Below are 15,131 nucleotides of genomic sequence, written 5' to 3'. Positions count from 1 at the left end.
AAAAACACAAGGACATTAAACAAAACTTGTCACCTGCCCTGCTGCCTCGTACTGTACCATATCAGAATATCAAACATGCTGGTGTGGACCAAAATACCTTGTTATTTATGCCATGCTTTCCCATTAAAAGAAATGTGTGGACAGGACAGACCATTAGTTTTTTTCTGCTTTGATTAAAGGAGGCTGCCTCTTTGTTAGTATTTTTAACTACTGTTTGGTGCCTTAGAGGTTTTAATGCTTGGGAAGATGTATTATAATAAGATGGGTGAGGATATGCCTTTCTTTTGTACAGTGGGAGAAAATTGATTATTGGAGGGAAAGGGGAAAGAACTAGCCCGATAGCTCTGCCTAGTTGCATTCTCAGGCAGATCAGTTTTTGGAAAGAACATAGCTGGAAGCTATGGATCTGGAAATTGCTTCCTTTAAAACTATCCATGCCCACCTAGCCCTTGGGAAATCTTTACATGTCCCCAGCAGTGTGTATATACCAATTTGAAAGTAGTTTTCTTATACTTCTTATTGTGCCCAATGATATGCTGAGATACAGTTGGTACTAATACTTTCAGATTAGACTTTTTAGAGTTGGTACTAATATATAGTAGTTAACATAGGAAGGGAAAGATTAGGACTGTAAAAATATTGTTTAGCAAAAAGATATAAACAGAAATATCAGTTTATTTTCACTGGTTGTAATAGTACATTCTCAAATTGCTATGAAGGACTACCTGAGACTGGGTAATTGATAAAGAAAAGAAGTTTAATTGGTTTATGGTTCTGCAGGCTGTACAGGAAGCATGGCTGGGGAAGCCTCAGGAAACTTAATATCATGGTGGAAGGCAAAGGGGAAGCAAGAATGTCCTACATGGTTGGAGCAGGAGGAAGAGAGCGAAGCGGGGGGTGCTATGCACTTTTAAACAACCAGCTCTCATGAGAACTCACTATCACAAGAACAAGGGGGAAATCTGCCCCATGATCCAGTTGCCTCTCACCAAGCCCCTCCTCCAACATTGGGGATTACCATTTGACATGAGACTTGGGTGGGGACACAAATCCAAACCATATCACAGGTGTATTCTTTTATGTTCAAATCAAAATTTGAAAATTGTGTTGAGTTCTTTTATCTAATAATCTATACATTTCTGATTAGTTTCTCTTAGAACACATCAAATTCACACTGCAGTAATAAAGTTCTTTAAAATATTAATTAAAATCATTATAGTTCTCATTCCTGCTTTGCTAAAATTTTATTTGAATACTTTTCACTTTTTCAGATTCTATTTTCTATACTATATTACACCTTATTTTTTAGAAAAGATGACTAAGTAATGTTATAACAGAGTTGTTGATGTAGGAAAGGGCTAGAATTTAAATTATGTTTCTAAATTTTCTGACCAAAGATTTTAATACTTATTCTAGATTGACTTATTATAATTATTGTCAGTATGCAGTCAATCAAAACCACATAAGTGTGTTATAAATCTGTATGGATATTTGTCAAATATAAAGAAAATAATTTTATTTTCTTAAGAATTTAAGTTGTATTTTTAAAATCAGTCTGAACTTCTCACTTACTACAAAGAGGCATACTAAAGTGATTAACACTCATAGGTTACCATTGGCAGATGGTTTATATTTAGCAGGAATAAAAGGTATCTTCAGAAGTGATTAACTTACAAATTGTGAACTAATATAAAAACATAACTGTGTTTTGCCAAAGTAAAATCTTAGCTTCATATTGTTGACAGAAAATGTGTGCAAGGCAGAATTGAAACAAGAGCATTGCCAAGATCTTCATTTGCCTACAGAAACGATGTTGTCCCAGGAAACACTTCCACTCAAGATTCATGGTTGGAAATCAACAGAGGTAAGTCTATAGTTTCCTATAGCTGCTGTAAGAAATCCCTGCAAATTTTGTGCCTTAAAACAAACAAATGTATTATCTTCTGTAGGTTAGAAGCCTGACCCAGAGCTCAGTGGGATAACATGAAGGGGTCTGTAGGGCTGTGTTCTTTCTGGAGGCCCTAGTGGACGATTTGTTTTTATGTTTTGGGTTTTTTCTTTAATTTGTCTTTTGCAGCCTCATGTGTTCCAAGAGAAATTGTGCTTGTCTTTTAACTTCGCTTTTGGTGGCTTTTGTTACTCAGGGCTTTAAATATTAATAAGGTCAAATTATCAAAGTTTTCTTTTATGTTCTGTGCTTTTAAAAAAATCTTGAGAAATTCTTCCTTACCCTAATATAATAAAATCTGTTATTTTTTCTTCTAAGTGTTGAGGTTCTTATGTCCTCTAGAATTTTTCTGTATAGTAGAAGATAGAGTCCTTCTTTATACCCTTGTGGATAGGCAATATTTAATTTATTGAACAGTCTTTTTCTACCCATTAAAAAGAATTCTTACTGTGAAATAATTGCATATTCACAAGGAAGTTGCAAAAATAGTACAGAGTCCCATATGCCCTTCTCTCAGCTTGTGCCACTGTTGGCATGTTGTATGGTTGCAGTGCAACATCAAAACCAGGAAACGGATATTGGTATATTAGTACCAACTGGACTACAGACCTTACTCAGTGTTCAACTCTTCAATTCACTGTTCAGCTTTTTAAACCTGCATTTGTGTTTTTTTGTGTGTGGTTCTATGTAATTTTACCCCATGTATAGATACGTGTAAACAGAACCACAATGAAGATACAGAACTGTTCCATCATCACAAAAGAAGTGCCTCATGCTACGCACCCCACTCCCAACCCATCCTTTGGCAATAACTAATATTTTCTCCATCTCTGCAGTGTTTGTCATGTCTAGAACATTGTATAAATGGAATGAGACAGTATGCAGCCTTTTGAGATGGAATTTTTTCACTCATTGTAATGCTCTTGGGGGCCAACAGGTTGTCGCATGAATCAGTAACGCATCCCTTTTTGTTGCTGAGTACTTTCCAGTGTCAGGATATACCAGATTTTGTTCAACCATTCATTCATTGAAGAATATTCGGATGTTTCCTTTTTTAGCTATGATGAATAAAGTTGCTGTGAATATTTGTGTACATATTTTTGTGTGAAGTTTTCATATCTCGGGGATAAATGTCAGAGAGTTGTAGGGTTGTATGGTAAGTGTGTGCCAAGTTTTGTAAAAAACAGTCAAACTATTTTCCAGAGTGGCTATACCATTTTATATTCCCATGAGCAATGTATAAGAGATCCAGTAGCTCTGCATCCTAACCAACTTTTGGTATTACTGCTATTTTAATTTTAACTCTTCTAATAGGTCTGTAATGATATCTCATTATGATTTTAATTTGCATTTTCCAAATGGCTAATGATGTTGAATATCTTTTCATGTGCTTATTTGTGGCATTATAACTTATCTTTGACTTTATTCAGATGTTCACATCTTTTATCCATTTTCTAATTGAATTGGTTTTCTTTTTACCACTGAGTTTTGAGTTCTTTATATATTCTGGATATAAGTTCTTTGTCAGATATGTGATCTGCATATATTTTCTCTCCGTTTGTGGCTTGTGTTTTCTTTGTAACAATATCTTTCACAGAGCAAAATTTTAAAATTTCAATGAAGTCAAATTTATCAGTTTTTGTTTTTTTTTTTTAAATCATGCTTTTGGTGTCATATCTAAGAACTCTGCCTAAACAAAGTCACATAGGTTTTCTCCTAAAAGGGTCATGTTTTACATTTAGGTCTGTGATCTATTTTGAATTAATTTTTGTGTAAGGCGTGAAGTATATAGATCAAGGGCTTTTAATTTTTTTTTTTTTTTTTTTTTTTGCCTAAGTATATCCAGTTGTTTCAACATTATTTGTTGAAAAGACTGAAATTTTACTACAGTATGCTGAAGTGTGGTTTTCTTTTCTTTCCTCTTTCTCACCCATGGGAGTTTTCAGTTGGAGGATTTTTCATCTCTATTTAGTCCTGTGAAAGTTTTCTCGGTTTTTCTTCAAACATTTTCTACGGTTGATTTTCACTTTTTTTATATCTTTCTTGGACTCTTATTATCTGGATATTAGTAGTTCTCTTTCTATCTTTATATCTCTTCATTTTTCTTTATAGTTTTTATTCATTTTCTCATTTTTCTGTGAGTTCCTCAATTTTGATCTTCCAGCTTAGTAATTTATTCTCAGCTGTATCCATTCAGTTTTAAATCTCATCTATATTCTCTATTTCAACTATTCTATTTTTATATGTAATATTCAGTATTTCTGTTTCTTCTTTATATGATGTCTTTCTGTTTCATATTACTCATATCCTTTTGTATTTATCTTGGTATGTTTAGTAAACTTATTTTAAATTCTTGGTCTATGTTTTCTAATATCTGGGCTTCTGATGAAATCTGTGATTCAGTTTTTTTATTTTTCTTTTGAAATAGTTATGCTCCTCCAGTGACTGGTTACCTTTAGATGTAATGGCTGCTTCGTTTTAGGATTGCTAAAGGCTAGAGCTTAGTTTATCTACTCCCTATCAGCTTAAGTGGGCGGTGAGGGAAATGGACTCCAGAGTGAAGAGCATTGCTTCCCTTTTGCTGATCTGAGCTGATCTGACCTGAGCTGATCATTCCTCATCCTAAGGATCAATGCCTCAAGTTAGGTCTTAATTCTTAATACCCCAAGAGGAAGTAGTCTTTAGGGGTGATACTTCTGAAATTACAAACCACATGCCCACCGGGGGACAGGAGGAGGAAGGGTGAAGAAGCATCTTCCCAAGCCTATCCCAGTCCCCACCAAATTTTCTCAGCTCCTTGCCCACTCTGCTTCTGCACAGACTGGAAGGTACTCCTGAGTACAGCTGCCTGAGTCACAGTAGCTGTGGAGGCCGGTTCCAGGGCAGTGAATGGAGTGTCATTACGATACTTTCTTCCTATGTTATCTTGTCACTGCAGACTCCCTTCCTTCCGTCCCAGGGTAAAGCCAGCACCAACACCCCTACTCACTCTCACACAAATGTACCAGTTCAAAAGAGCTCTGTGTCTCCCCAGGGGCTTTCAGTTTCTTCTCATTTTGATGTCGTTCCTTTATAGTACCTCCTGAGTTGATCTTGAGAGAGGGAGCCACCAGAACCAGAAACAGGACTTGCTGTTCTTTCTGCAGTGTTCTGTGACCTTCTCAGATTTAATATCTACTTAACTCCTGTTTGCTGTTTCACATGACAACTCACATCTTTAATCTTAGCATACAGCTCTTCAAACATTACTTTTCCTCTATTTCCTTGAAAACTTTTTCTGCTTAATTTCCATTAAATATACATTGGATTACTCTGTCATTTTTAATGTCTTTCAACTGCTTTTTAAAACATTTTTTGTCTCATATCTCCATACTGCATTGTAGTTAATTAGATCATCTTTCAATTCATTTATTCTCCTTTTATAGGTGCCCACTTAGAATGTTTCTGTCCAGTGAGGTATTTATTTATTTATTTATTTATTTTTAGAGACAGAGTCTTACCCTGTTGCCCATGCTGGAATGCAGTAGAATGATCATAGCTCACTGTAACCTCAAATTCCTGGGTGCAAGTGATCTTCCCACCTCAGCCTCCCAAGTAGCTGGGAGTGCGTCACTATGCCTGGCTAATTTTTTAAATATTTTGTAGAGACGAGGTCTTACTATATTGCCCAGACTAGTCTCGAACTCCTGGCCCAAGCAATCTCCCGCCTTGGCCTCCCAAAGCAATGGGATTACAGGCATGAGCCACCACACTCTGCTGGGTTTTTTTTTCAGTAACTCTATTTTTTATTTAGAGAACCTCTCATTGCTTCTTAATTATATCCATTTGTACTTATTTCATATCTGCCTGTTTTTATTTCTTATTTATTCTGTAAATTAAATGTTGTCTTTTTCATTATCTTTTAAGACTACGTGTACTCAGTTTTAAATACTTTCTATTTATTTTGTTTGTTTGTTTGGTTGGTTTTTTGAGATGGAATTTTGCTCTTGTCACCCAGGCTAGAGGGCAGTGGCATGATCTCAGCTCTCTGCAACCTCCGCCTCCTGGGTTCAAGCGATTCTCCTGCCTCAGCCTCCCAGTAGCTGGGTGTACAGATGCCCACCACCACATCTGGCTATGTTTTTATATTTTTAGTAGAGTCAGGGTTTCAGCATGTTGGTCAGGCTGGCCTTGAACTCCTGACCTCAGGTTATCTGCCCGCCTCGGCCTCCCAAAGTGTTGGGATTACAGGCATGAGCCACTGTACCTGCCCCTTGTATTTCTTTATTATATTGACTTTTTCAAGAGTGAATTTGGTTTTCTTTCTGTGTTTTAGACTATTGGATTATAAGCTCATCTTGAGTAGCTCAAGTTTTTGTTTTTGTTTCTTAATCTTTCTCTCTGTGTCCTTTCTCCTTCCTGCTTAACAGTCTTTCATTTGCCTCCTCCTGATACCCAGAACTATTCATCCCCATTCAGGACTTACTGGCAGCTTGGGATTGCTTTCTTTTGCTGGTATCAGAGATATTGCAGATCTCGTCCCTAGACCAAAGGATGCTGTATTTTAATTTCTAGAGAGGTTTGCATCCTCTCTCCTATCCGAGTCTAATACTTTTAGCAGCCACAACCCCAGGCTGTGACTGATGACAGGTTATTTCAGCTTCCTTTGTAAGTGGGGATCCTAATACCTGAGCATAATCTCAAGCAGGGAGTCCATATTCAGCACTCCTATCCTGAATCAACACTATAGCCTTCAAGAGTTGAGCTCCTGATTTTCTCTGACATTTTCTGTACCCAGAGCCCCAAAGGTCCACAGCTTCAACCTCTCCTTACCATTATTTGTTTCTGTTCCATGAAGATGTTAATCTTGGTTTTGAGCATGACTATATCTTTTTAATTTTCACATTTGCATTTTCTCTCTCATTGCTCTATATTTGGAGAAGGGAGGTATCCCCAAAGTATGAACATACATACTAGAAACGCGCTTCACTCATGACTGTGAAACTATCTCATTAATTCGTTTTTCTGTTTGTTGTCTGTTTCTCCCAGTAGAAGAAAATCTTCTTGAGTAGAGACATTTTTAGTCTTTATTCATTGCTGAATCTTCAGTTGACAAATTTTCATTACTGAAGAAATGAATGAATAATAGACAGCAAATGAACGTTAGCTTCTCTTTTTTTCCTGTGAAAGATGCTGCTTTAGTCTTGTGCTCAGAGTGCTTTGTTTAGTGTTCCCTGCCACAATTCCTATGAGGAAGGTTGGAATTATTATTTTGTTTTACTTTCTGTTCCTGATGCCTTTCCCCAACCCAGTTAGGTATTGGATCCAATTGTTTTTCTTTTTTCTTTTTCTTTTCTTTTTTTTTTTTTTGAGACGGAGTCTGGCTCTGTCGCCCAGGCTGGAGTGCAGTGGCTGGATCTCAGCTCACTGCAAGCTCCGCCTCCCGGGTTCACGCCATTCTCCTGCCTCAGCCTCCCGAGTAGCTGGGACTACAGGCGCCCGCCACCTTGCCCAGCTAGTTTTTTGTATTTTTTAGTAGAGACGGGGTTTCACCGTGTTAGCCAGGATGGTCTTGATCTCCTGACGTCGTGATCCGCCCGTCTCGCCCTCCCAAAGTGCTGGGATTACAGGCTTGAGCCACCGCGCCTGGCCTGGATCCAATTGTTTTTCTAATAGCTTAGAAAGCTACATGAAATTAAAATTTCGCTGTTCTTTAATTTCGTAATAGCTCACCGACTGAAAATACATAGATTATTTTAGGGGCTGGGCACAGTGGCTCACACCTGTAATTCCAGCATTTTGGGAGGCCAAGGTGGACAGATCACTTGAGGTCAGGAGTTCAAGACCAGCCTGGCCAACATGGTGAAACCCCATCTCTACTAACAATATGAAAATTACCCGGTATGGTGGTGTCTGCCTGTAATCCCAGCTACTTGGGAGGCTGAGGCAGGAGAATCGCTTGAACCTGGGAGGCAGAGGTTGCAGTGAGCTGCGATTACACCACTGCACTCCAGCCTGGGTGACAGAGTGAGACTCTGTCTCAGGTGTATGTGTGTGTGTGTGTGTGTGTGTGTGTGTGTGTGTGTATACACATAGATTATTTTAAAAGATAAGACAATGGAGCATAGTGGTGTGTGTCTGTAGTTCCAGCTACTTGGGAGCCTAAGGCAGGAGGATCACTTGAGCCCAAGGAGTTTGCAACTGGAGATAGTATGCTATGATTACACCTGTGAATAGCCACTGCATTCCAACCTAGGCAACATAGTAAGACCCCATTCGTAAAATAAATAAATAAATAAAATTTAAAGATAAGACATTAAGTCAAAATGATTTTATTGATTGATTGATTGATTGATTGAGACAGAGTCTCTCTATGTTGCCCAGGCTGGAGTGCACTGGCACGATCTTGGCTCACTATAGCCTCTGCCTCCCAAGTTCAAGTGATTCTCCTGCCTCAGCCTCCCAAGTAGCTGGTACTATAGGTGCCTGCCACCAGATCCCCCAAATTTTTGTATTTTTAGTAGAGGCAGGGTTTTACCAGGTGGGCCAGGCTGGTCTTGACTCCTGACCTCAGGCAAACCACCTGCCTCGGCCTCCCAAAGTGCTGAGATTTCAGGCGTGAGCTACCGTGCCCAGCCAAAATGATTTTAAAATTTGAGGTCAGTCTATTTTCTGCTGATGGCTTTTGAGGTAGAAAACAGACTTGAATAATCCTATGTGCTTTGGAACCAAAGACATAAAATGTCACCTATTTTTTTTTTTTTTGTATCAGTCTTTAAATCCTGATTACTATTTTTTTCTTGCTTCAGAGAAACTCAGTGTTACTGATCTACATCACTCTACATCTTATTTCAGTGAGAAAAAATGGTGCATTTCTCTCAAAAGAAGTTTCGAAGCTGGATTTTCCTTTTTCAGAACATCACTGTATTATAACAATATCCCATTATCCTCTTGACAAGCATCTTTTCTTATTACTACTAGGAGCATTTGTTACATTCCAGTATGTCCTCTTCAGTAGTCTGCTCTTGTTGCAGAAGAAAAAACCTAGTAAGTCGAACAGTAAACCTAATTGTTGTTGTCAAATGTACTACATCTACAGAATGAGAAATAAATGATTGCTTAGGCAGAATGAGGGGCCCTTAAAATATCTCTTAAAAATTTAAATAGAAACCTCTTTAACTATTCTTTTATAAATGAAAGAAAATTTATCTTAAATGCAGTAAACAAAATTCATAACAGAGCTTTTAAAAGCAGAACAGTGCTTGCCTAAATGTTACTTTCAAAACTAAGGAAAGACCTTAAATTTATGACAGACATGGATCTGTTTTCTCTATATATACTGCCCAGAATTTTTATTATTAGATTTGCTAATGAATAAGGCTATTTGCAGCTTTTCATCACCTCAAAAGACCTTACTCTTTTCCTGTTTGAGGAGATTCAACAATGAGGTTGTGATTTTTTTGGTCGCAGTTGTTTCCATAGAAACAGATAGAGATGCTATGAATTGGTTCACACAAAATTAAAGCTGACCAAAACCTTCAGTCTAGTTGTGATTTACTAAATTGATAGTGATACACGATAAATGTTTGTTTCCTACTGCCTTCATTTGTTATTTTGCCAAATGAAGAGTATACATGTTTATCTTTTCGTTTATTGGGATGCCATTTATTATAATTCCTAAAATTTGATTTCACCAAAGTTGTTAGAGAAATGGAAATTATACTTATTCTAATTATGTTAATTCATTTTTCTTGCATCTTTTTTGCTACATCGTTTTATGCTTAAAAGTTTTTTTTTTTATTTTCATGCTTGTACTCTTGCTACTTCTTTTTAAATTAGAAAGTACTTATTGAAAAATGTTCAGACAACATCAAAGGGTAAAGAGTGCAGAGCAGAGTGACTCCTTACTCCTCCATGCTTCTCAAGTTCCTTTCTCCTTACTCCTCCATGCTTCTCAAGTTTCCTCCCACAGAGGCAACTCCAGCAGTTTCTAGTGATTTTGGGGGGAAATTTTTGTGTCCACACATTTCTTTTACCTAACTGGTCTCATTCAATATGTATTGCTCTGCAGCATGCTTTGAACTAAACAATATATCATGGACATCTTTCTGTATAATAAATGTAATCATTCAATGTATATTTCAAAATATGCTTTTTTAGTAAACTAAATCTTACAGACTTTTTAAATATCAGTACATATTGCTGTGCTGTATTCTTTATATATATATATACACACATACATATACACACACACACACACATATATATATATAATCTTAGCCATTTCCTATTGGTAATCACTTGGATTTTTCATCTTTTTGCCTGTTAAAGCATAGTTGCAATAATAACCCTTGTACATATATTTTTATGATGCTGTCTCAGAAGGGGAATTGCCAAAAGGTTATACTTATTTTTAATTTTGAAAAGTGCTGCCAAATTGTCCTCCTAAAAGTTGTACCCGTTTATATTGGTACACAGTACTGGTATACAGTTTATACAGTCTATCATCTTGATTCCCCTCATCTTTGCAAATACCGTTATCAAAAGTTTTCATTTTTGTCAATCTGAGAGGAAGGAAATTTTTATTTTAATTTTTTATCGTAACTTTTTATGTGTTTATTGGGCATTTTTGTTTCTTTTTACTGTTAACTCTATTTATGTCCTTTGCTTATTTTCCTGTTTGGTTTCTCATCTTTGTCTTTACCAATTCCGAAGAGCAATTTGTGTGTTAGAGAATTAGCCCACTTCCTGGTTCTTTATCTATTTTCCATTTGATTTAAAATTTTTATTTATGGCTTTTTTTGCTTTATAGAAATCTTTATAAAATGTTTATAAGATCTTTATTAAATATTTAAAAAATCTTTACAAAATGTTACCCTGGGCTAAGCATACTGGTTCATGCCTATAATCCCAGTACTTTGGAAGGCCAAGACAGGAAGATTGCTTGAGGCCCTACAAAAAAAAAAATCAGTTGGGCATGGTGGCATGTGCCTATAGCCCCAGCCGCCAGGGAGGCTGAATTGGGAGGACAGCTTGAGCCGAGATTACACCACTGCATTCCAGTCTGGGCAACAGAGCAAGACTCTCCCTCAAAATTTAAAAAAAAAGTCACTCTGGTCTTTTCTTTTGTTTTTTTTAACAGACTGTTTTTTAGAGCCATATTAGGTTCCCAGCAAAATGGAGTGGAAGGTACAGAGATTTCCCCTTACGTCCTCTACCCCTCCTACAAGTACACCCTTCCCACCCCTATCAACATCCTATACCAGAGTGTCAAATTTTTATAATCAATGAATCTACATTAACGTATCATAATCACCCAAGGTCCAGTTTACGTTAAGGTTCACTCAACATCAGCAATATGTGAAATACACCTAAAGCTGTGGTGAGGGGGAAATTTACAGTACTTACATTTATAATGTAAACATTTAAAATATTTTAATTGTTTAAACGCTTACAATAGAAAAGAGGAAAGGTTTGAAATCAGTAATCTAAGTTCTTTCCTCAGGAAACTCAGAAAAGCGAAATAAATGCACAAGGAATAGAAGAAAGGAAATCATAAAGAACAGAAATTAATGAAATTGAAAACAGGAAGACAACAGAGAAAAAGGAATGATACAAAAAGCCAGTTCTTTGGAAAAAAAAGATAAATAAGTAAAAATAATAAAAAATAATTTAAAAAACAATAAAAATTGATAAAACTCTAACAAGACTGACAAAGATAAAGAGAGAAGACACAAATCACCAGTATCAGGATGAGACGAGATAGCCACTACAATTGCTTCAGCTCTAAAAGGATAGTAAGGGATTAATACCAACAACTTTATACTTATGGGCCAGGCATGCCCATAATCCCAGTACTCTGGGAGGTCAAGGCAGGTGGGTCACTTGAGGCCAGGAGTTCAAGACCAGCCTGGCCAACATGGTGAAACCATATGTCTACAAAAAATACAAAATACAAAAGTTAGCCAGGCGTGGTGGTGCGCACCTGTAGTCCCAGCTACTCAAGAGGCTGAGGCACAAGAATCATTCGAACCTGGGAGACAGAGCTTGCAGTGGGCCCAGATCATGCCACTGCACTCCAGCCTGGGCTACAGAGTGAGACTCTGTCTCAAAAACAAAAACAAAAACAAAACAACAAAACAAATAGATAATCAAAATATATAGGTAGAGTGAGACTCTATCAAAAAAAAAAAAAACCCAAAAACTTTATAACTTTGACAAATCAAAAGAAACAATTTCTCAGAAAATATAAACTACCCAAACTCAATGGTTCTACAATCATTTTAAAAATTGAATTTGAAGGATAAGTCCCCTGAAAAAGAAATTTCTAGGCCCAGATGATTTTACTAGAGAATTCTACCAAACATTTAAAGAAGAATTAGCCTGGGCAACCTAGAGAGACCCCATCTCTACAAAAAAAAAAAAAAGCCAGGTATGGTGGCACCCACCTGTGGTCCCAGCTACTCGGGAGGCTGAGGTGGGAGGATTGCTGGGAGTTTGAGGCTGCAGCGAGAGTCGTGATTGCACCACTGTACTCCAGCCTGGGTGACAGAGTAAGACCGTGTCTCAAAAATCAAAAAATCAAAAAATAAAGAATTAACAGCAATTTTTCACAATGTCTTCCAGAAAATGGTACAGGAGGGAACATTTCCCAATTCATTTTATGAGGCAAGTATTACCCTGATCCGAAGTTAAAACAAAGATGGAACAAAAAAGGAAAACTACAGACCAATATTTCTCATGAAACTAGACACAAAAAATTCTCAACAAAATATTAGCCAGTTGAATCCAGCAATATATAAAAGCATACAGAAATCAATTGAATGTCTACATACTAACAATGAACATGTGGAAACTTAAATTAAGACAATACCATTTGAAATACTTAAGTATAAATTGAAATACTTAGGCATTAAAATACTGAAGTATAAATACTTAGGTATAAATCCAAATTGAAATACTTACGTATAAATCTAACAAAACATGTACAGAATCTATATGTTGATAATTATAAAATACTGATGAATGAAATTAAAGAGGACCCAAATAGGGACCTGTCATGTTACATGGATTGGAAGTCTCAACATAGTAAAGGTGTCATAATATAGATGACCCTGATTATTCTATAGGTTTAATGTAATTCCTATTAAAATCCCAGAAAGGTTTTCTATAGGGATAATAGCCTTGTTCTAAAATTGATATGAAAAGGCACAGGCCCTAAAATAGCTAAAACAGTCTTGAAAAGGCAGAACAAAACGGGAGTAATCCCTCTGCCTGATATTAATGCCTGTGTATAGCTACAGTATTCAAGAGAGTGCGGTATTGGTGGAGAGACAGACACTTGGATCAGTGGAACGGAATCGAGAACACAGAAATAGACACACACAAACATGACCAACTGATTTTTGACAAAGGTGCAAAAGAAATTCAGGGTAGGAGGATTAACCTTTTCAAAAAATGGTGCTACAGCAATTGGACATTCAGACAACCATGAATCTCAACCTAAGCCTTATATAGAAATCCACTCCAAGTTAATCACAGACTTAAATGTAAACTATAAAACTTTTAGAAAATATAGGAGAAGAATCTTTGAGATTTAGAACTGAGGCCAGGTACGGTGACTTGTGCCTGTAATCGTCACACTTTGGGAGGCTGAGGCAGGCGCATCACAAGGTCAGGAGTTCAAGACCAACCTGGCCAACATGATGAAACCCCGTCTCTACTAAAGATACAAAAAATTATCTGGGAGTGGTGGCACGTGCCTGTAATCACAGCTACTTGGGAGGGTGAGGCAGGAAAATCACTTGAACCTAGAGGTGGAGGTTGCAGTGAGCCGAGATCGCGTCATTGCACTCCAGCCTGGGTGACAGGGCAAGACTCCATCTCAAAAAAAAAAAAAAAAAAAAAAAAGAACTGGATAAAAGCATGATCCCTAAAAGGAAAAATGATAAATCAGACCTCATCAAAATTAAAAACGTTTGCTCTGCAAAAGACCCAGTTAAGAGGATGGAAAAATAATCTACAGACTGGGAAAAAATATTTGTAAACCCCATATCTGGCAAAGGACTAATATCTAAAGCATTTAAAGAACTGTTAAAACTCACCAGTTTAAAACCAAACAGTCCAATTAGAAAATGGGCACATGTTATGAATAGTCATTTTAGCAAATACAGATGGCAAGTAAGCGCACAAAAAGTTGTTCCACATTATTAGCCTTCAGGAAAATGTAATTTAAACATGCAATTAATATCAAAATGGCTAAAATAAAAAAGTAGTGACAACAGCAAATGCTGGTGAGAATATGGAGAAATTAAAACACTAATATATTACTGGTAGGAATGCAAAATGGTACAACTACTCTGGAAAACAGTTTGGTACTTTTTAATAAATCTAAACGTGGCTACTATATCAACAGCAACTGCCCTCCTAGGAATTTATACCAGAGATACGAACATCTAGGCTGGCACGGTGGCACATGCCTGTAATCCCAGCACTTTGGAATGCCAAGGTTGGGTGGATTGTTTGAGCTTAGCAGTTCGAGACCAGCCTGGGCAACATGGATAAACATCATTTCTAAAAAAAAAAAAATTAAAAAAAAAATTAGTCGGGCATGGTGATGCGTACCTGTAGTCCCAGCTACTCGGGAGGGTTAAATGAGAGGATCATTGGAGCCTGGGAAGTTGAGACTGCTGTGAGCCAAGATGGTGCCACTGCACCCCAGCCGGGACGACAGACTGAGACTCCGTCTCAAAAAGAAAAAGAAAATGTATCTCATACAAAAACCTGTACACAGATGTTCACAGCAGCTTTATTTGTAATAGCCAAAATCTAGAAACAACCCAGAGGTCCTTTTACACGTTGAACTATGTTACACCTGTATCAAGGGTACTACGCAATGAAAAGGAAGAAACTATTGAAATGAAACAATTTGGATGAATCCCTAGGAATTATGCAAGGCTAAAAAAGCCAGTCCCAAAAGGTTACATACTATATGGTTCCATTTATATAGCATTCTTCAAATGTCACAACTATAAAAATGAAGGAGAGACTAGGAACAGATTAGTTCTGTTGAGGGAGTGTATGTCTATGAAAGGGCATCAGAAAGGATTCTTGTGATTGTGATAGAAATGTTCTGTATATTGACTGCTTCAATGTCAATATCCTGAGTATGATATTGTACTACAATTTTGCAAGATGTTACTTT

The 15,131-nt window shown here is 37.0% G+C and overlaps 1 protein-coding gene across 1 annotated transcript in view; it reads left to right on the top strand.

Annotated features, from left to right (window-relative positions):
- ENTHD1 (ENTH domain containing 1) overlaps positions 1 to 15,131 on the top strand; it is a 121,925-nt gene that overhangs the window by 25,275 nt on the left and 81,519 nt on the right. Inside the window, exon 3 of the mRNA XM_023222245.1 lies at positions 1,746 to 1,864. Within this exon, the coding sequence (XP_023078013.1) occupies positions 1,746 to 1,864 (119 nt within the window). The remainder of the gene's footprint in view (positions 1 to 1,745; positions 1,865 to 15,131) is intronic.

Source organism: Piliocolobus tephrosceles, chromosome 19, assembly GCF_002776525.5.
Source record: "Piliocolobus tephrosceles isolate RC106 chromosome 19, ASM277652v3, whole genome shotgun sequence".
NCBI lineage: Eukaryota > Metazoa > Chordata > Mammalia > Primates > Cercopithecidae > Piliocolobus > Piliocolobus tephrosceles.
This window is presented reverse-complemented; position numbering and strand designations above follow the sequence as displayed.